Source organism: Palaemon carinicauda, chromosome 9, assembly GCF_036898095.1.
Source record: "Palaemon carinicauda isolate YSFRI2023 chromosome 9, ASM3689809v2, whole genome shotgun sequence".
NCBI classification, from domain to species: Eukaryota; Metazoa; Arthropoda; class Malacostraca; order Decapoda; family Palaemonidae; genus Palaemon; species Palaemon carinicauda.
In genome coordinates, this window is record NC_090733.1 from 101,529,358 (window position 1) to 101,551,857 (window position 22,500).

Sequence of the window (22,500 nt, forward strand, 5' to 3'; positions counted from 1 at the left end):
ATGTATGGGAAAATACATACTTATGTAAATACATAAACTGGTCATCTATACTCTACGTAAATTAATAAGTAGCCTTCTATCTTGTAGCAATTCCGCTCATTGTTTAAGTTTTGAACCCTGTGAAACCTTCAATAGAGGAGCTCTTCTCCAGTAAGTATTGGGAGGTCAAAAGAAAGTTTCTCCTTTTTGGATTTTGTTCAGTTAGGCTCTTCATTCATAAAACTCTATCAACGAGATGTCCGGTTTTCATAACTTTCCAGGCTGAACTGACCTGGCGACCTCTTCTATATTTCAAGCTCAACTACACAAAAGCTCCTCTAGTTCTCTAAAGTGAAGGATTCCTGTCACAAAAAGCTATGAAATATGTAAGCTCTTTTTCTAAGATTGTATTTTTCTTTCCAGATTGAAGTCTTAAACAGACATCTACTCATTACAAGCAAACCCATGATATATTTAGTAAATCTTTCTGAGAAAGATTACATCCGTAAGAAGAACAAGTGGTAAGAAATAATTTCTCAATTTTCATTTGGTAAACTGATGACTAAGTTTTTCCTTGGATTATTTAGTATAATCCTAGACATATCTTAGGTGACCTTGATCTAGGGAGTATTTCAGTGAATCTGTTGTGCTTTATGTAAAAATTGGATATTTTATATAACTGAAGAAAGCATGAGGAGTAAAATTTACTTTTATTCATATAGGGGTGATATAGGAAGGCTATTTCTGAAATTGAATATATACCTCAATGGGTAAATGCATTACCTGAATATTATTAAGATGGATATTCAGTTAGTATTACAAGGCTACAAAGATTGTATGCATTTTATGAATATTTAATTAGATTATTCAGGTAGTATTATGTATGTTGTGGGCTCCAGTGTATAGTGTGCTCTTTATTTTAAGTTTTTCATCAATATGACCTACTGATTTATTATATTAAAGGTGTAAAGTTTGTTATGTAAGAAAATAATTTACAGTACTTATTGTACCTGCATTTTTATAGGTTAATGAAAATAAAGGAGTGGATTGACACCAATGACCCTGGAGCCATATTGATTCCCTTCTCGGGTGTCCTCGAATCCTCCTTAATTGACCTGGATCCTGAAGCCAAAAAGGAATTCCTCAAGGAGAAAGGTGTTAATAGGTATGTAAAGATTTTCTTGTAAAGATGGAATATAATCAAGAACTTTATTATGGAGTATTGCAAGGCTTTATGCAATGGACAACCTTTTGAATTATTGATGTGCAATACCAGAAAGCATTTTCAGCTGAGTCCTTTAGTAAACAGAAAGGCATTTGAGCCACTGTCAAAGAGGATTATATGTATTTTCTGTCCTCAGTTGGAAGGCATTTTGCTAAACGCTCCTTTCGTTTGTTGCTTTTCCTGTTGATAGAATAAAAAATTAGCTGAAATTTTAGTTGTTCTTACATGAATACTAATGCTCATCCCATAAAAGGGGAGTATGATTTCAGCTGTTAAAATTTTAACAAGGTGTGCCATTGGGTGCCCGGGGGGGGGGGGGGGGGGGGGGGGAGATTAGCCCTGATTCCTCGCCAGCACACTGATACACCACTTTGAAATCAGTCTCCAAGATGTGGAAACGTACTTTCTGTGCTCCTACTCTGGCTGTTTAACTTTTTTCTTTCTTCTATTTTCACTAAAAGGCTGAAAGTGTGATTGGTGATGCTGAAACCATTAGTGGACATGTGATCATGGCCTGGAGTTGCTGCACAAAAGGGCGGCTTCTTTATGAGCAAAGTCAATGTGGATCCCCATCTTTTATGCACCTCTTGCAAAGAGCATAATTGTTCTCAGTCTTCCTGCTGCAATGAGTGCAGAAATTGGGTGTCAGAGCGGTGGATGAAATATGGGGAGAAAACAAAGAAGCAAAAACAAGATCAATCAATGTCGGGATCTTCTACAAAATTTAGAAAATACATCGGCCCTCTTCTTCTTCTGGTAATCTGACCTTTGTCCCTTCTAGAAAGGATGTCGACGATAGTGATATTGCCCTCAGGCAAACAACAAAAGAATCAGTGATAGCCCCTGCAGGTGAAGTAGCAATATCTTGCTGTTTAGCACTTTTCCGATGAGTAAGATATTGGAAATTGCTTAAGATGCTAAAGAGATGGCCATATGGACACTATGGCCTTCCTTAGGCTTAGAAGGCATACCGTCAACACATAAATTATTACAAGCCTTGGCTATTAAGTAGCAATCTTCCCTACCTGCCGAGCAGGTGAAAATAACCAACGTAGAACCACCGTCCTTGTTGATAATCTTAGGACTGTAGACAATGCAGATACCAAGGACAATTTTGAAGGGAAAGCAACCTTGCACCCCTTCCCCAATTAGTCCAATCTAATACTCTTTTCCTTCTGTGGAGAATTCACCTGTACCCTCAATGAATACAGTGTGAGACTTCAAAAGAATACTCGAAAGCATACACAACCATCTTGTGCACTCTCACTTTGGACAGATTTCGCCAACCATTGGAAGCTCTCACTCTCATCGATCTCATGATCTCTACCTGGAATTTTATAAATTCAGATTATTGCATTTATGACTTGGAGAAAATTTATATTTCATGTTTAATTAAGTGTTTTTAATGAAAACCATCTATTTTATCACTAAAACGTCCTTTTCTTATATTTACGCAATCACATCTTGTGCTTTAGGAAGAGGAAGTTCCTGGGGAAGTTGGTCTGAATGGTAGAGATGATGTAAAAAAGAACAAAACCAAAGTAATACTAGTTGTTGGGAAAACAGAGACCTTTGAAGTTAGTGTTGGATTACACCGGAGGTTGGTATTAAGCCCGTTTTTTTTTTGGTAGTCATGGATGTGTTAAGTCAAGAAATCAGAAATAAAGAGCATGTGGGAGTTACTACTGTATATGCAGATAATTTGGTGATTACCATTGAAAATGAAGGAGACTTACAGAAAGGAGTTATACAGTACAGTGGTAGGAGACTTTGGAGACGGGTGGATTGAGAGTAAATGAGGATGAGACTGAAGCCGGGGTGAGCAATATTATTATTATTATTATTATTATTATTATTATTATTATTATACATGGGTAAGAGTGGCAAATGGATAGTGGTAGAAAGGGCGTTAATGGATTATGTGTTGATAACTAAAAGATTGAAAGACGTGCACGTGTTTAGGGGTATGGCTTAACGGTATATCTGATCATTTTTTGGTGGAAGGAAAATTAGTTGTAGCAAAAGAGTGGGGGAATAGAGTAGGTGGATGTAAAAGGGAGCTAGTGAGGGTTGAAGAGCTAAAAAACCGGGGGTAAAAAGTAAATATCAAGAAAGGTTGAAAATGGCATATGACGAAGTGAAAGTAAGAGAAACTGGTAATTTAGAGGAGGAGTGAAAGTTAGTAAAAGAAAATTTTGTTGGAATTGCAAGTGATGTGTGTGGCAAGAAGTTTGTTGGAGGCAGCATGAAGGAGGGCAGTGAATGGTGGAGTGAAGGTAAAAGTGGAAGAGAAAAAGGGGGCTTTTGAAGAATGGTTGCAGAGTAATAGTGTAGAGAAGTATGAAAGATATAGAGAGAAAAATGTGGAAATAAACTGCAAGGTAAGTGAGGCAAAGAGGGCAGCTGGCCTGAGGTTGGGCCATGGATTGGGTCATTCATATGAAGAAAATAAGAACTTTTGGAAAGAAGTGAAGAGAGTAAGGAAGGCTGGTTCAAGAATTGAAGAGACAGTGAAAGATGGAAATGGAAGGTTGTTAAAAGGAGAGGAGGCAAGGAAAAGGTGGGCGGAATATTTTGAGTTTACTGACTGTTGAGGATAATAGGGAGGCAGATATAATTGTTGTTGCAGGTGTTGAGGTGCCGGTGATGGGAGATGAGAATGAGAGAGAGATTACAAGAGAGGAAGTGAGGTGACCACTAGATGAAATGAGAGTAGGAAAAGCATCTGGTATGGATGGTGTGAGAGCTGAGATGTTGAAGGAAGGGGGTGTGACTGTACTTGAATGGTTGGTGAGATTGTTTAATGTGTTTTGTGTTGTCAATGGTACCAGTAGATTGGGTTTGTGCGTGTATTGTACCACTATATAAGGGTAAGGGAGATGTGCATGAGTGTTGTAATTCATGGGGTATTAGTTTGTCGAGTGTAGTTGGAAAAGTGTATGGTAGAGTACTGATTAATAGGATTAATGATAAAACAGAGAATGCAATCTTAGAAGTTCAGGGTGGTTTTAGAAGAGGGAGGGGTTGTATGAATCTGATTTTTACAGTAGGCTGATATGCGAGAAATATTTAGCAAAAAGTAAGGAGGTGTATGTTGCGTTTATGGATCTGGAGAAAGCGTATGATAGAGTTGATAGGTAAGCAATGTGGAATGTGACGAGGTTATATGGAGTTGGTGGAAGGTTGTTGCAAGCAGTGAAAAGTTTCTACAAAGGTAGTAAAGCATGTGTTAGGATAGGAAATGAAGTGAGCGATTGGTTTCCGGCGAGAGTGGGGCTGGGACAGGGATGTGTGATGTCGCCTTGGTTGTTTAACTTGTATGTTGATGGAGTGGTGAGAGAGGTGAATGCTCGAGTGCTTGGACGAGGATTGAAACAGGTAGACGAGAATGACCATTAATGGGAGGTAAATCAGTTGTTGTTTGCGGATGGTACTGTAATAGTTGCAGACGAGGAAGAGAAGCTTGGCCGATTAGTGACAGAATTTGGAAAGGTGTGTGAGAGAAGGAAGTTGAGAGTTAATGTGGGTAAGAGTAAAGTTATGAGATGTACGGGAAGGGAAGGTGGTGCGAGGTTGAATGTCATGTTGAATGGAGAGTTACTTGAGGAGGTGGATCAGTTTAAGTACTTGTGGTCTGTTGTTGCAGCAAATGGTGGAGTGGAAGCAGATGTACATTAGAGAGTGAAAGAAGGATGCAAAGTGTTGGGAGCAGTTAAGGGAGTAGTAAAAGATAGAGGGTTGGGCATGAATGTAAAGAGAGTTCTTCTTCACCCAAGGGGTTCATTACTGCACTGTAATTGTTCAATGGCCACTTTCCTCTTGATAAGGGTAGAAGAGACTCTTTAGCTTTGGTAAGCAGCTCTTTTAGGAGAAAGGCACTCCAAAATCAAACCATTGTTCTCTAGTCTTGGGTAGTGCCATAGCCTCTGTACCATGGTCTTCCACTTTCTTGGGTTAGAGTTCTCTTGCTTGAGGGTACACTCAGGCACACTAATCTATCTTATTTCTCTTCCACTTGTTTTGTTGACGTTTTTATAGTTTATATAGGAGATATTCATTTTAATGTTGTTGCTCCTCTTAAAATATTTTATATTTTTTGTTTCCTTTCCTCACTGAGCTTTTTCCTTATTGAAGCCCCCGGGCTTATAGCATCTTGCTTTTCCAACTAGGGTTGTAGCTTAGGAAGTAATAATAATAATAATAATAATGAGGAAGTGATTGTACCAACTGTGATGTATGGATAGGAGTTGTGGGGAATAAAAGTGACGGAGAGACAGAAATTGAATGTGTTTGAGATGAAGTGTCTAAGGAGTATGGCTGGTGTATCTCAAGTAGATAGGGTTAGGAACGAAGTGTCTAAGGAGTATGGCTGGTGTTTCTCGAGTAGATAGGGTTAGGAATGAAGTAGTGAGGGTGAGAACGGGTGTAAGAAATGAGTTAGCAGCTAGAGTGGATATGAATGTGTTGAGGTGGTTTGGCCATGTTGAGAGAATGGAGAATTGCTGTCTGCTAAAGAAGGTGATGAATGCAAGAGTTGATGGGAGAAGTACAAGAGGAAGGCCAAGGTTTGGGTGGATGGATGTAGTGAAGAAAGCTCTTGGTGATAGGAGGATAGATGTGAGAGAGGCAAGAGAGCGTGCTAGAAATAGGAATGAATGGCGAGCGATTGTGACGCAGTTCCGGTAGGCCCTGCTGCTTCCTCGGGTGCCTTGGATGACCGCGGAGGTAGCACCAGTAGGGGATTCAGCGTTATGAAGCTTCATCTGTGGTGGATAACGGGGGAGGGTGGGCTGTGGCACCGTAGCAGTACCAGCCAAACTCGGTTGAGTCCCTTGTCAGGCTGGGAGGAACGTAGAGTGAAGAGGTCCCCTTTTTTGTTTCATTTGTTTGATGTCGGCTACCCCTCAACATTGGGGAAAGTGCCTTGGTATATGTATGTATGTATTATTGTTGTTATTATTATTTTTATTATTATTATTATTATTATTATTATTATTACTAGCTAAGCTACAACCCTAGTTGGAAAAGCAGGATGCTTCAAGCCCAAGAGCTCCAACATGGAAAAATAGCCCATTGAGGAAAGGAAATAAGTATACTACAAGAGAAGTGATGAACAATTGAAACAAAATATTTTAGGAACAGTAACAACCGTAAGATAGATCTTTCATACATAAACTACAAAAGCCTAAAAAAACAATAGGAAGAGAAATAAGACAAAATAGTGTGCCCGAGTGTACCCTTAAGCAAGAGAACTCTACCTCAAGAAAGTGGAAGATCATGGTACAGAGGCTGTAGTGCTACACAAAACTAGAGAACAATGGTTTGATTTTGTAGTGTCTTCCTAGAAGAGTTGCTTACTATAGCTAAGAAATCTGTTCTACCCTTACCAACAGGGAAGTAGCCAGTGAACATGCAGTAGTGAACCCCTTGTTTGGTAATCTCAGTGTTGTCAGGTGTATGAGAACAGAGGAGAATGGAGAAAGAATAAGCCTGACTATTCGGTGCAAGCATAGGGAATGAAAAAATGAGCTGTAACCAGAGAGAGGGATCCAATGTACTGTAGTCTGTCTGGTAAGTCAAAGGACCCAATAACTTAATAACTCTAGCAGTAGTATCTCCATGGGTAGCTGGTGCCATAGCCAACCTACTACCTGTAAGGAATGGTGGGACAGGATAAACATACTTGAAACTATAGGTTATAAAACTGGTGGAACAATTTAGTTACTTGGGATTTATTATAAATCAGGAGGGAGGATTTGAGGCTGAAGTTGAGAATAGGGTAAAAGCATTCTTGGGGAAGTGCAGAGACGCAACTGGCATGTGATATGAAGATGCCAATCAAGCTAAAAGTAAAGATTTACCATATCATAGAGTAAAGAGACCAGTATTAATGTATGGATTGTAAACGTAGGATCTCAGACAAAAAGGTTACAGAGGTGAAGAGTGCCACGACAGAGATGCTGTGGGCATGCATGTGTTGAGGATGGATGGTGGGGGAGGGCTTGGGAGGAACCTGTTTGGAGGAGAAAATTGAGAGAGCAGCAGAGAATTAGTTGGTGAGATAAGATGAAGGATGATATGAAGAGAAGAGGTTTGGTAAAGAGGATGACTTTGATAAAAGGCATTTTAGAGGGTGCATCAGGCGACTGACCCCTAACTGTAGGGATAACAGTGCGAAAGATGATGATCCGGTCCCTTATATAACCATTTTCTGTCCAGACTACCTATTTATTTCCTTTTTCTTCAAGAATTCAAGGGAAAGGTATTTATGTCAATTTCCCATTAACATTTCTCTCTAGTCCATCAGAGGAGGCTCCCAGTTTTTTGTTTCTTGACAGTATCGTAAGTAATTGTTTGCTACACATTTTTCTATGTTACAGTCATCATATTTTTTTGTGTACTTGTTCATATATTTGCAATTTTTATGTTATGTTTATGCTGGATGTAAAAAGTGTCATAGATAACTTGATATGACTAAAGCGTAAAATACGCCCAGAAAATGCGAGGACGAAAACGTTCTTTCAAAGTATTAAACTTCTTATTGCTGACCGGGATATTAATCGCTAGCACTGTCGTACAATTTATTCATAAAAGAAACCCTTTCTGGTACAACCCAGGAACATAAGTGGTGGACTACCCTTAAATCTGTACTATTTGGTGTAGATGCAACATTTCCTCCTTTATTTAAAACCAGATGGCTCTGTCACTCACTGTCCAAAGGAAAAGGCAACCCTTTTGGCTGATGTGTTGGACAGTAAGCAGAGTGATGCGAAACTTTATCTTCCTCATTCCTGTTTTCCTGAGGCTAAACTAACTAGTTTATCTTTTCGATCTCGTGAAATTAACCCTGGATAGGTACGGTCCTCGGACACCCCTTTAAGGGTATACTCGGACGCGAACGACCCCGACGCCAAAAAAAATTCTTGAAAAATCAGTTTTTGCAGTAACCTCCTTTTTTCTTTTGCCAAAAAAAACTTCAATGAATGCTTAAAACAACTGTAAAGATAAATACTACTCATCTGCAGAAAAACTATTTATTATAAATATTTTAAAAAATTAAGTAGAAAAAAAAAAGACCTGACATAAAAATTCATAAAAAAAAAGTTTATACATATATACACAAATCCTTTTAGGAATTGATTCTTGAATGTTTAGGACACATCTTGATGTATTTTGGATGAAGTCAGACCCATGGAGGTGAAGATCTGAAATGAGAAAAAAAGGGTAACTTTTTTTGGCCAAAAAAAATTGTCCAAATTTCATGAATTTTTTTGGGTACCCAAATGAAATAGGAAGTGGCTAATTTTTTTAGGGAATAAACATATGTTATCCTAAAATAGAAATATGTAAAAAAATCTTCATTATTTTGTAAATTACATTTATATCAGGGGCCATATCTAAAGGTAATTTTTTGAGTACTTGGAAATTTCGTAAAAAAAATACATATATTTAATATATAATATGATATTTATGCAGGTAAAAATATACCAAAATATCACAAATTCTATAGGGAACAAGAATATATATAGATAGGGCAGCTTACGCTTCGGATATGTCCACAAAATGGCCGCCAACCACACTGACTCAGACTCCCTAATCTGCCACTTGAAATGTAGGAAGGGTATGTCAATTTCAAGGTGTTATTTACTAATCTAATTATTATTGGATATGCATAAAAATTGTATGGTGGGTTGCTGGATAATTGTCGATTATTTTACGACTATAAAATTAAAATTCTGAACCAAAAAAATTTTTTTTGAAGGGAAATAAAATCGAAAAAAAAAATGTAAAACAATATTTTAGCTAAAAAAATTTGATGATATTCAATCAAAAAAAAAGTAAACAAAATTTTCCGACAAATAAACATCTAGAGGAATCATTACTCTGTGATAGTTCCTTAGTACGTAGTAATCTAGAGGAATCATTACTCTGTGATAGTTCCTTAGTACGTAGTAATTTTGAAAGAATTGGGAAAAAACGAAAAAATGGCAATCACCGGAAAATCGAACACATACCTATATATACGCCATATCTGGCTAAAAAAAAGATAGGCATGGGTAGCCAGATCATCTAGAAACACTTTCCAACACTATAAAAATATAAGTTTTGCGACACTACTTGCCAATTCCTTACGGTAACATGACTAAGCAAAAAAATGCAAAACAAATAAAAAGGGGCACTCGTGGAAAAATGGCCATTCTAATATACGGCATTTCAGAAAAAAAAAATTTCAGCCACGTGCTAGGCAAACCATCAAGGTATATTTTCCGACAAATAAACATATAAATGAAATATTACTCTGTGATAGTTCCTTAGTACGTAGTAATTTTGAAAGAAATGGGAAAAAACGAAAAAATGGCAATCACAGGAAAATCGAACACATACTTATATATACGCCATATCTGGCTAAAAAAAAATAGGCATGGGTAGCCAGATCATCTAGAAACACTTTCCAACACTATAAAAATATAAGTTTTGCGACACTACTTGCCAATTCCTTACGGTAACATGACTAAGCAAAAAAATGCAAAACAAATAAAAAGGGGCACTCGCGGAAAAATGCCCAACATTCTAATATACGGCATCTCAGATAAAAAAAAAAGACATGCACGTGTTAGCCCAACCATCAAGGCACACTTTCTAACACATAAACATGAAAAAAAAATCAATAATATACGGCAATTCCTTACTACGTAGTAAATTTTTACAAATATTGAAAAAAAAACAGAAATTGGCAACCGCAGTTAAATACCCAATATACCAATAACTACGTCGTATCTGACAAAAACAAAATCACGCATGGGTAGCCAGATCATCTAGACACACTTTCCAACATTAAAAAAGCAAAAGTTTTACGACACTATTTCGCAATATCTTACGGAAAAATGACTTGGCAAAAAAATTAAAAAAAATTAAAAAGGGACACTCGCGGTAAAATGCCCGACATTCTAATATACGACATCTCAGATAAAAAAAAAGACATGCACGTGTTAGCCTAACCATCAAGGCACACTTTCTAACACATAAACATGAAAAAAAAATGAATAATATACGGCAATTCCTTACTACGTAGTAATTTTTACAAATATTGAAAAAAAAACAGAAATTGGTAACCGCAGTTAAATACCCAATATACCAATAACTACGTCGTATCTGACAAAAACAAAGTCATGCATGGGTAGCCAGATCATCTAGACACACTTTCCAACACTAAACAAGCAAAAGTTTTACGACACTATTTGGCAATATCTTACGGAAAAATGACTTGGCAAAAAAATGAAAAAAAATGAAAAAGGGGCACTCGCGGTAAAATGGTCCTCGTGGTGATGAACGACATTTTAACTAAAAAAAAAAACATGCACATGGTAGCCAAACAATCCACCAAGACTTTCCACAACTGATAAACTATACAAGTTGCACCATTCTACGACAATTTCATAATACGTAATAACTTTGATAATTATGCAAACTACCTCAGAAGGGTAAACTCGGACGCGAACGACCCCGACGCGTCTCAGAAATCGGGGAAGGAGTACAGCTACAGCAATGCACATCTGGACACTACTAGAGCGTGTAGGGGAGACACCTCCTGCAGGTCGATCACCCACAAATTCAGTCACGGGTGAGTCACGTGAGAAAAACCAGTTTTTTTTTGACGCTCGGGGTCGCAAACGACCCACCGCACCTATCCAGGGTTAAAGCTCTCTTGATGGACCTTGATGCTTATGGAGGTGTAGGCCCGAATGGTATTTTTCATTTGTTTTTTGTTTTTTATAAAAACTGCAGATTTCTCAGCTCGAAAGTTATTTGTTATTTTGATCAAGTTAGCAAGAAAAGGAGCTTTTAGCACATGTTGGAGAATTGGTAATGTTACACCACTGTAAATGTGTTTTTGGTAGCTCAAGTCCAGATGATTACTGCCCAATTTCCATAACTCCCACATTATCTAAAGGTTTTTAACGTCATTTGACAAAACCTCTTAAAAGGTTTGCTGAAGGTAATCATCTGTTCCCTAGTTTGCAATTTGGTTTTCATAAAGGCCTTGGAGCATATGATGCCCTTCCTACAATCTAAAGTGCTGTACAGAAATCCCTTGATTTTGGTCAGGAAGTTCATATGATTGGCCTTGATTTTAGTGCTGCCTTTGACTGTGTTAATCATGAGGCCCTTGTTTTCAAACTTAAACATTTGGGAGTTGGTTTCGTTTCTTAGCATTATTATTGAATTTTTAAGCAATAGATTGCAAAGAGTTGTTGTTGATGGGCACCATATTGAATATAGGAATGTGATATCTGGTGTTCCTTAGGGTAGTGTTCTTGGCCCATTACTTTTCATACTATATACACATGACATTTGGTTTGATCTAGAAAACAAGCTTGTTGCATATGCAGATGATGTTATACTCTTTGCATCAATTCCATCTCATGAGTCTAGATCTGGGGTTGGTGAATCCCTTAATAGAGAACTAGCTAAAATTAGTGCATGGTGCAAATTATGGAGCATAAAGTAGAATCCTAACAAAACTCAAAGTATGGTTGTGAGTAGATCTATGACATAGGCTCCTCAACATCTGGTTCTCAGTATTGATAGTTTCTTTAACTCTGTATGACTTAAAATTTTAGGTGTAATTCTCGACAGAAAATTTACTTTTGAGAAACAAATTAGGTCTGTCTTCTTCCATTGCTCAAAATATTTGCTTATTGAGAGTTTTAAGATTTTCGGTCCTCAATGTATTCTGATGAAGTGTTTTAATTCTTTCATTCTACCTTGTTTCGAGTATTGTTTTCCTGTCTGGTCTTCAGCTGCTGATTCTCATCTTAATCCGTTGGACAGGAACTTATGATCTATTAAATTTCTTATTCCGTCGTTTAATTAGTTCGTTATGCATGTTGCTTAAGATTTTTCATAATTCTGATCATCCTTTACATTCAGGTCTACCGGGATAATTCTGTCCTGTTCGTAGTACTAGGCATGCAGGTAATTCTAATAGTCAGGCCTTCTCCATCATTAGGCTCAATACTACACAGTATTCTAGAAGTTTTATTTCAGCTGTGACCAAGCTGTGGAATGATATTCCTAATTGGGTAGTTGAATCGATTGAACTTCAAAACTTCAAACTTACAGCAAATGTTTTTATGTTGAGCAGGCTGACAAAAGTCTTTCATATAAGGAATATGTTTTGATGTTACTGTTTTTGAAATATTCTATTTTAATTGCTCATTATTTCTAAGATCGTTTATTTATTTCCTTATTTCCTTTCCTCACTGGGTTATTTTTCCCTGTTGGAGCCCTTGGTCTTATAACATCTTACTTTTCCAACTAGGGCTGTAGTTTAGCTAGTAATAATAATAATAATAATAATACGCATAACATTTTTTTTTAAATGACCATCCTGCATATAGATCTTCCCAGACTGTACCTTCCTGTATGTAGTAATAGGTATGCAGTATTCTAACAGTCTTGCCTTCTCCATCATAAGGCTCAATACTACACAGTATTCCTAAATTTTTTCCCAGCTGTGACCACATTGTGGATTGGTCTTCCTAATCAGACCGTTGAATCTGGAATTTCAGAATTTCCTTGTAGTAAATGTTTTATGTTGAACAGGTTCACATGATTTTCTCTTCATTGTTTGTATATGAAAAATCTATTTTAATGTTACTGATCTTAAGATATTTTCTCTTTGTTACCATTAATTCTCATATACTGTACTGTATAGTTTATTTATTTCTTGATTTCCTTTTGCCACTGGGCTATTTATCCCTGTAGAAGCCCTTTGGCTTGTAGCCATTTGCCTTTCCAACCAGGGTTGTAGCTTAGCTGATAATGATGATAATGGAACATCTTTACTAGTTTCATATTTGTTTGACTTATTTATGCACAACATCCATGAGAGTATATATATAACTCTTTAGTACATTTTCATTGTAGCTGCTCACCAGGTTGTGTTGCTTAGCTCCCTATGGAACAAGAATGCTCTCTTCTAAGGTAAAAGTTGCAACATTTTTCTTCCCCTCTCTTGGGTTGCTAATGTCATTCCATTATTTGCTGGATCGGACTTTGATGCAGATGACCTTCCATACCTAGCTTCTGCTCTTTACAAGTCAGTTATAGAGGTATTTCCCCCATCCTCCTTACGAGGGGGTAGTAGATAGAATATTAGATTCATGACGCCTAATTGGCCATACTGTAGTGTAACAACCTGTCCTTTCAAGGATAAAAGTTCTTCGACCTTCTGTCAGTGGAAAGAAACCTAACCCAACTCGTGAGAATCTATTCTCGGGTGTAGGTAGGTGGTAGGAATCAACACTCACGCACCTCTATCAATTCTGAATTTATTAACATCCCTGGATTTTAAACTGGCCAATATGGTTATAGCAGTTTCCTCCCCACTAAGGGTGAATCGTATTAAAGGAGAAGGGTTTGTATTCGATAGGAACACATGACAAATTTATAAATTATTTTGTATTTTTCCTAACTGTACAAACCTGAGTCCTTCAAGTCTCACTACCTGCCTTAACAACCTTATAAGCCCTAGGTGAAGGTAAAAGTGGCTACTCAGTGTAGGCTACTTTCAAGGGCCCGGAACTTCCCCACCACCCATGTATAACTACTGACACCTCGTTTTGAATTTTAACGGCCGACGTTCCAGCCAAGCTAAAAGCATACTCCTATTAAAGGACTTAGATTTTTATAGTTAAGAAAAATGAAAATTATTTTTGAAATTTGTGATTTTAAAGAACTCAGGGTTGTATAGCTAGGAAGAATCAAATACAAATTAACTTTAGATTGCTGTGTTGAGACCAATTCTTGCATCCAAATTCTGAGTAGACTATGTCACAAAATGCTACTGTCGTGTTTATTATTCTCTAACAATGTTTTTTTTTAGTCATTAGCATTGAAAACAATAGACAGTTAACTCTTATCATGGATAGTCAAAATCAGGAAGCAGCAAGTTGAATGTGGTTTTCTACACCAATTGGTATTCAAGGCCACCAACCTATTGTTCTGAAAAGACTTCCTCATACTGTATATTCCAAGCGTCAAAAGATGATGTATTCAAACACCCATGTATAGGAAAATGGTTGCCAATAAAGGAAGTGTTTGTTTTTAGGGGGACATTACTGTATTCCTCTTAGAAATCAGCAACAGGACAAATTAGTTAGTAAACCATTTCAGAATAAATTGCATGTGGATATATTTGTATTTTTCACAGCAGTAGACTTAGATTCCCTTAGTGAAAGTAGATTTATAGGTATTAATGTTGCAATTTTAATTTTTGGGGAAAAAAGGTTTACTGCAATAACTGGGAACAGAATTACAGTATTAAATTATAAATGAGGAACTGTGATGCCCATAAGCTAAGCTGTGGAAATAAATCTTAATCTATTGATAGCCATTGAAACTATGAAACACATTGTAACTCTGAAAGAATGATCGAGTTCAATAAAAAAAATGTTTAACAATGTGGGAAGCAGGCAGATTAATCGTATTGTTATTCCACAAAACAACTTTTTTTTATGCATTTTAGAATAAAAAAAGTCAACTTTAATCCCTGCACCAGATACATAAACTTGTATCTTTTTCCTTACTTTCTGTATTTAAATATATGGAAACCCTTTTCAATCTTTAAAAAATTTGAGTTACTGGTAGACAACTAAGGTAAACCTGAAAAAGGCAGATGATGTAATAAAGAATACTAGATGTAACGGATAAGAAGAAAGTACATTAAAACAAGTATCAGAATTTCATACCGTTGCCAATAAGTGGACAACACTGTCATAATGTTTGAACCTTGGGACAGAATAATATAAATGTCATTTTGCTCTGTATTTTCTACCTGCAATGAATTTGTGTCTATTATTATCATTATTTATATCTAGAAAATTTCCAAAAGCTGTTTTCTCCATAATTCTGTTTGTGTAAATTTTTCAAACCACTTATTTTACAGTTAATGATGTCAAAAAAAATAGTCAAAAATATATTATAAACATATTGCAATCTTGTAACTTTGCAATAAGTATAATACTGAGGGTATGAGAGTGAGAAAATATGGTAATTTTGTTCTGAGAATAAGAACGTTATAAAATTTCTTTGATGCACTTGATTAACTATACACTTCTTTATGAAAATATTGTACATCAAACTCCGAATGGCTATTGTTTACCAGTAATGTCCGACAATTTATTTTTCCAGTACAGTCTACCTTTTATGTTCATAATGAGGAATGTTCTTGAAACAGCTCTAAGCTGTATGTATTGTTGATTATAAGAGTCATTAAGGTTAAAGGAATCTTGTAAGAAAATCAAATCAGGAAAATAGAAGTTAGGGGGAATTCCGTTAATTTTGTTTTCATTTTGTGAAATATTTGAATAGTCACTTACTTGTCTCTTCAGGAAATTTATGGGCTACATACAGAACAGTATTTATTTTTATTAATTTAATTGGGTGTTCAGATCACTATCTGCTACCATTTTTGTGATTACTACTGCAATTTCATTTTTTCAGTGCTCTTGACAAGATCATCCTACAGGGTTACAATGCTTTACAGTTGATGTATTTCTTCACTGCAGGCCCAGATGAAGTTAAAGCCTGGACTATTCAGGTACGGTTTTACAGTGTAATAAATATTTCTTAATCTATAATATTAGGGAGTCCCTTTTTAAATAGCTGAAAACTTCATTCCGACAAAGTGGCTTGAATTTTATATCTGTTGCGTAACTGGAATACAAACCAATGCTATTTATAGGGGTATTATTTTCGGGGAAGCTGAAAGGACGAGCCATTAAAATTTAGTGAGGGTCAACTACCCATCCCGCTAGTTAGGGTGGGTGGTTGCTTACTACCCCTCCCACTCACACACCTGGGATTGCACTCGCTTTGCTTTTGGACTGCCATTAATCGCTTTTTTGCTTTTACTTTCAGTGTATGTGTATGAGTGCTGTGTTCTCCTACGGCCATGCAGACTTGTTCCGGAACTAAGGGCCGCACCTGCTGGAAGTTCATGTTTGCTGTGGAAACGGATCCCCACAGTCTTTGCTTCGTCTGCAGAAGACAGTACTACGACGAAGATAACAAGTGTAGCGAGTATCAAGTATGGGTGTAGACGGAAGAAGAAGTCTTGGTGTCGAGGATCTCTTCTGCTGCCCTCCCTGCTGCGACTGCGACTGCGTCCTTTTCTCCATCTTCCGTGACCAAGAACTTCGCTCCTTCCCCTGACAAACATCCTTCGGGGGGGGAGAGCAAAGTCCGAGGCACATCTTTCCGGCGAGTGTTTCCCTTTTGAGTAAAGGGTCTCGCATAGAAACTCCTCTTCGGATGCATGCTGATCTCACGCTTCTACATCGTCGTGTCGGCGGCAGGCGACTTTGCCGTGTCCGTCTTCTTCGCCTTCAGGGTGCTCTTGCTCCAACGGCCAAGAGACGTCTCTTCACCTCCACTCCTCCTCAGTCTTCTTCTTCGAAAAAAACTGTTCAACCTTCGCTCCGTCTCCGATCTCGTCTCGTCACTCTACTCTACGTCTCACCAGCCCATCGTTCTCCGGCTCGACAGTCTCACCATCGTCCAGCAAAGCGTGATTCGCCTACACCTTCACCTCGTGAATCGCCTGACCATCGTCATCAAGCGATTTTTCTTGTACCACCTAACCGGTTGGTTACTCGTGAATCATCTTCTCCATTGCTTTCAGCGCGTGAATCACCTGACCTTCGGCATCGAGCTACTTCTACACCAGCATGTCTATAGGTCATGAATCGCCTGACCGTCGTCATCGATCGATTTCTTGTGTACCACCTAAGCGTGTGGTTACACGTAAATCGCCTATGTCGTCGCTTCCAACACGTGTATCGCCTGGCCATCGACAACGAATGACATCTTTCCACCTAAGCGATCGATTTCTCGTGAATCACCTACGCGTTCGACTTCGCTTCATACTACCACTAAGCGAGAATCGCCAACAATGCGGGAATCGCTTCCACATTGGAAATTTCCTGCTCGTCAGCATTTACCTGGCTGTCAGCGTTCACCTACCCTACAATGATCGCCTGCTCGTCAGCGTTCGGCCGCTCAGCAGCGTTCACCTGCTCGTCAGCGTTCACCTGCTCGTCAGCGTTCGCCTGCTCGTCAGCGTTTGCCTGCCCGTCAGCGTTTGCCTGCCCGTCAGCGTTCTGCTCTTCAGCGTTCACCTGCTTGGCAATGGTCACCTGCTCGTCAGAGGTCGCCTATCTGACGGCATTCACCTCATCGACCTCACGATTAGCGTAAACCTTCGCCGTTTTGAGAAACACGTATCAATCATCCAATGAACCAGCACTCATCTATACATCAGAGCCTTCCTAAACCATCACTTCGCTCTCCAGTGGAGCATGTTCGCTCACCTGTTCGTGAGCCTCTTCAACGTCGCTCATTGGTCAGTCTTCACTCCTAGCAACGCGTGAGTCGTATCCTTAGCGTTGTACCAACCTGCCTCTCGGGCAGTTGTAACGATCGATCCCACATTACCACGGTATCGCTTTCTAATGCGGGAACACACTCCCTCCTATCATTCTTCCAGCCATCGATCTTCGTGTTGTTAGCAGAAGGCTTCTCGTCGCTCCCCAACACTTCGTTAACCATTCTCTTGCAAGAGAGGATCTCCAACTGCAACCACCAAAAGCGGTGGTTGTGGACTCCAAAAAAGGTAGGGTGAGTAACGATCGTTCTTCGTTGCCCCACTCCCCTCCCCACAAACGTTGAACGTCGCAACTGCCAGGGAAGGAGGTAGGGGCAAGTTTCAGGATTTCAGGATTCCTAAGCTTCCAGCGTTTAGAAAGGAATCTGCTTCTACGGCCCCTAAATCCTCAGCGTCTGTTTTGGAGACCCTGCGGAAGGACCATTTATCCGCTCTCCTTTCAGGGGATTTATCAGGAAGTGCTTCGAGAAGCAAGCAGCCATGGCGAAGGCTTGAGTAACTGCCCTAACCAGGGCGGTTACTTAAGCCTTCGCCCCCATGCTTCCTTCACATCCGTCAAAAGCCTCAACAGTTTCTACCGATTTGGGAGTAAGGATCACAAATGCTTCTTTCCCCCTGAAGAGGAAGAGGGGATCTCCTGATAAGGTCCTTTCAACTAGAGTCAAGCTGACCCTGATCAGGACGCCTAGGGTAGAAACCTCCCCTAAGGTTTCACCGTCGCCTCGGCCCCTCAGTGCCTTATTCACCGTTTCTGGAGGCAATCAGGGAAGAGTCAGTGTCGGACTCTCCTCTTCCGTCACCGACAGAAAGACCCCAAGGAGAGAACATAGTTTCACTTACAGCTCCTTGTTCTCTTTCTTCTGAGGTCACGACATCTAGACCTTCTGCCCTGGAGCCTAGGAGGAAACTTAAGGACTCCTCCAGGACTCAGAACTCCTCTGAGGATTCCAGTAGCCGAGTTAGTCTTCCAGTTGACGGCCACGATCCACCTCAGGGTGAGACCTCGGTGGTGGATGAAGATCTTGCTGCCAGCCCAGCTTCGGACGAAGAACAGAAAGAGTCAGAACACGCCTTTTGGCAGGATATGACCATCATGAGGACCCTTAAGATGTTACCAGATTTGGAAACGTCCCCTCAAGAAGGCAAGGCACCTAAAAGCCTCCTAAAGCCAGTGTAGCTTTGCCCTGGTCCCCGGGGGTTAAAGGGTGTCCAGCTTGAGATCGCCTCCCAACTGTCTTCCATCTCTTGAGTTTTTCCATTCTTCCTCATCCACTAAACTCCTCCCACCTTCAGGTGCCAACCAGAGGAAATATTACGACATTAAGGACAAAACCTTCTTGACAGTGTCTCTCCATCACTTCCTAGAAGAGCTGACGAAGGGAGTCTCTCTAGAGAGGCTCTCTTTGCGTCAGGTCTCTTTCTCATCATCTGAGAAGGTAGCGAAGTACGCCATGCAGGCTACTTCGTTGCTGGATGGGATTGGTAGGAATCTTGGTGCGAACCGAGGATTTCAGTAAGGATTGTACCAGGAAGGCTTTGGAGACCTTTCTTCTCTCTGGCACCTGCACCATTGAGTTTCTGGCCCACCAGGTAGCGACCCTGTGGGCCAATACCATTCTGAAACGAAGGGACGCATTAGCCGAGAGACTACCAGCAGGTTCCTAACGCCGAGATCACTAGGCTTCGAACCTCCTCCATGGAGTGGTTCTTCCTCTTCGAGCCTAGGGTGAGCAGGCTGTGGAGAGGTAGAGGAAGTCCAACACGAACTCCCTCCTTCATAGGGCCCTTACAGCTTGGCCCTACAGACCTCCAGCGCCTCCAAAGATCAGCCAGGTGAAATCGTCATCGAAGAAAATGGAAGTAATTTCTAATTCTAAGGAGTCTAAGAATTACTAATTCGAAGGTGTCTAAGAAACTTTTTCCTGTCAAGGACGGGAAATGCAACAAGTCCAACCGTGGAGGGAAACACTGGAGAGGTGGCAGTAAAAACTGCAAACGCTAGGATAGGTCACCAAACCCGAGGCGGTCTCCGTGATTCGCTCAGGGTATTGCGTCCCATTCATTTCATCTCTCCCTCCATTGACCAAGAATCCAGTGCTGGTGAGCTCCTTTGTGATGGGATCAGCAAAGGGGCAGGCCTTTTGTGCCAAATTCCAAACCATGTTGGAGAAGGGCGCTCTCCAAGAGGTCCTCGACCGGTCCCCAGGCTTCTTCAGTCTACTCTTTCTTATGAAAAAAGCGTCTAGAAGGTGGAGACCAGTCATTGATCTCTTAGCTCTGAACAAGTTGGTCGAACAGACTTCTTTCAGCATGGAGACGGCAGACACAGTCAGACTAGCGATAAGACCACAAGACTTCATGTGTACACTGGATTTGAAGGACGCATACTTCCAGATCCCAATCCATCCGTCTTCAAGGAAGTATCTGAGATTCAACATCAACAACAAGACATATCAATTCAAGGTGCTGTGTTTTGGCCTTTCCACAGCACCCCAGGTCTTCACAAGAGTATTTGCTCATGGGTCTTCCTGGGCCCACAGGTTTGGCATCCGTCTCCTTCGTTACCTGGATGACTGGTTGATCCTGGCAGACCCGGTGGCAACCCTTCTTTAGCACCGGGACAAACTTCTGAGGCTTTTCAAAGATGTAGGGATTATGGTGAACGTCGAGAAGTCTTCCCTGCTTCCCACTCAAAGACTGGTATACCTGGGCATGGTATTAGATGCCAATCTGCACAAACTTTTCCCATCAGACGACAGGATGGCTAGGCTGAGGAAAGTAGCAAGACCTTTCGTTAGACGGGAAGAACTCTCTGCCCCAAAGTGGCTGTCTCCTCAGGCACCTATCATCCTCGGCCCTTCTAGTTCCCAATGGTCACCTCAGGATTCGATCCCTCCAGTGGCGTCTAAAGTCCAATTGGAATCAGGCCTTCTATTCCCCAGATACTGATTCCCATGGGATCAAAGGAAAAGACGGACCTCGGATGGTGGTTGGCAGACGAGAACCTGCTGAAGGGTGTCGATATTCTCGTCCCTCCGCCCGATTAAATGCTGTTCTCGGATGCATCAAAGGAAGGGTGGGTGCCCCACGTGCTGCACCACACAGCCGCGGACCTTTGGTCAGGGGCCGAAAAGTACCTTCACATAAATCTCTTAGAGGTGAAGGCCGTCTTTCTGGCCCTTTAAGAGTTCCACCAGTTCCTGGCGTGTCACTGAGTGGTGGTGATGAGCGACAACACCACGGTAGTGGCTTACATCAAGAAGCAAGAAAGTACTTTTTTGCAGCCCCTAACCCATCTAGCAGTAGAGATACTAACCGGTCTCACTGTCAGCTCGCTTTATTCCAGGAAAGAGGAATGTCCTCGCCGACAATCTGAGCAGAGCATCGCAGATAGTGGGTTCCGAATGGTCTTTGGATCATCTAGTAGCCAATAAAGTCCTGACTTTGTGGGGATCTCCGACTGTGTATCTGTTTGCAATGGCCCTGAACTTCAGGCTCCCACGGTACTGCTCCCCAGTCCCAGATCCCAAGGCTCTGTGGCAAGATGCATTCCAACAATGATGGAACAACATAGACCTATACACATTCCCACCATTCTGTCTAATGAGAAGAGTACAATACTCAACAAGACCAGAGCATTGGTCAATCTTGTAATGACCCTCATAGCTCCGCTATGGCATCATGCGGAATGGTTCCCAGACCTTCTGTTGCTCCTGACGGAGCTCCCCAGAGAACTTCCTCCAGGACACAATACTCTATACTCAGACAACCACATGTCAACATCTATCACAAGGCAGTAGCTTCGCTACGTCTTCACGCCTGGAGACTATCCAGCATCTCCTCACACAGAGAGAACTTTTGCAACACGTTGCAGAAATGATGTCTGGATATCTGTGAAAATCTTCAGCCTCAGTCTACCAGGCGAAGTGGAATGTCTTCTGTGGTTGGGGTTGTGGAAGGGGTCTCAATCCACTCTATGCCACTATTCCATTAATAGTGGAGTTTCTCGTGTATTTGCGGGAAGAAATGCGTCTTTCAGTTTCATTGGTTAAAGGCTATCGCTCAGCCTTGAGTCTTGTCTTTAAACTGAAAGGAATTGACATTTCCTCATCGCTGGAACTTTCCCTCCTCATACGAAGTTATGAACTTACCTGTCTTCAGTCGGAAGTGAGACCTCCCCCATGGAACGTAGTTTGAGTTCTTCGATCCACAATAACCATTACACCAGGCAACAGATCTCCACCTGACTTGGAAGACAGTGTTCCTCCTCGCCTTGGCATCAGCCAAACGAGTTGATCTGCATGGTCTATCTTATGATGTCACCCATTCACAGGGATGGGGAGATGGTAAGCTTCAGCTTTGTCCCTAAATTTATTGCAAAGACTCCTAGGTTCGAATCCCTCCGGATAACGAGTCTCCGCTCTGTAACTGACGACCCAGATCATCTGTTACTTTGCCCAGTAAGGTGTTTGGGGCTACACCTCAAGAGAACAGCAGCAGCTCGGCCCAGAGTGTTCACATTCTTCGTAAGCATGGGCAGAACCAAGAGGAGGGTCACAAAGAACACAATCTGCATAGATTCGCAAAGTCATTGACTTTGCCCTGAATCCCGACCCTCCTCCAGCACATCGTCCCTGAGCTCATGATATCAGGGGCATTGCTACATCCCTGGCCTTCAAAAAGAACTACTCTGACACAGGTATTACAAGCACGTGTTTGGAAATGCCAAACGACGTTCATCGCCCACTACTTGTGAGACGTGACCCACAGGAACCTCGATACGTTCTCTGTTGGTCCTGTAGTGTCTGCACAACAGCTGGTTTAGTACCTCAAGCTCCTTATTTGA

The 22,500-nt window shown here is 40.6% G+C and overlaps 2 protein-coding genes across 4 annotated transcripts in view; one reads left to right on the forward strand and one right to left on the reverse strand.

Annotated features, from left to right (window-relative positions):
- LOC137647028 (obg-like ATPase 1) overlaps positions 1-22,500 on the reverse strand; it is a 242,122-nt gene that overhangs the window by 97,360 nt on the left and 122,262 nt on the right. The window lies entirely within an intron of this gene.
- LOC137647027 (obg-like ATPase 1) overlaps positions 1-22,500 on the forward strand; it is a 39,340-nt gene that overhangs the window by 12,817 nt on the left and 4,023 nt on the right. The window contains exons 4-6 of the mRNA XM_068380141.1: positions 403-500; positions 1,004-1,144; positions 15,713-15,809. Coding sequence (XP_068236242.1) covers positions 403-500; positions 1,004-1,144; positions 15,713-15,809 — 336 coding nt within the window. The remainder of the gene's footprint in view (positions 1-402; positions 501-1,003; positions 1,145-15,712; positions 15,810-22,500) is intronic.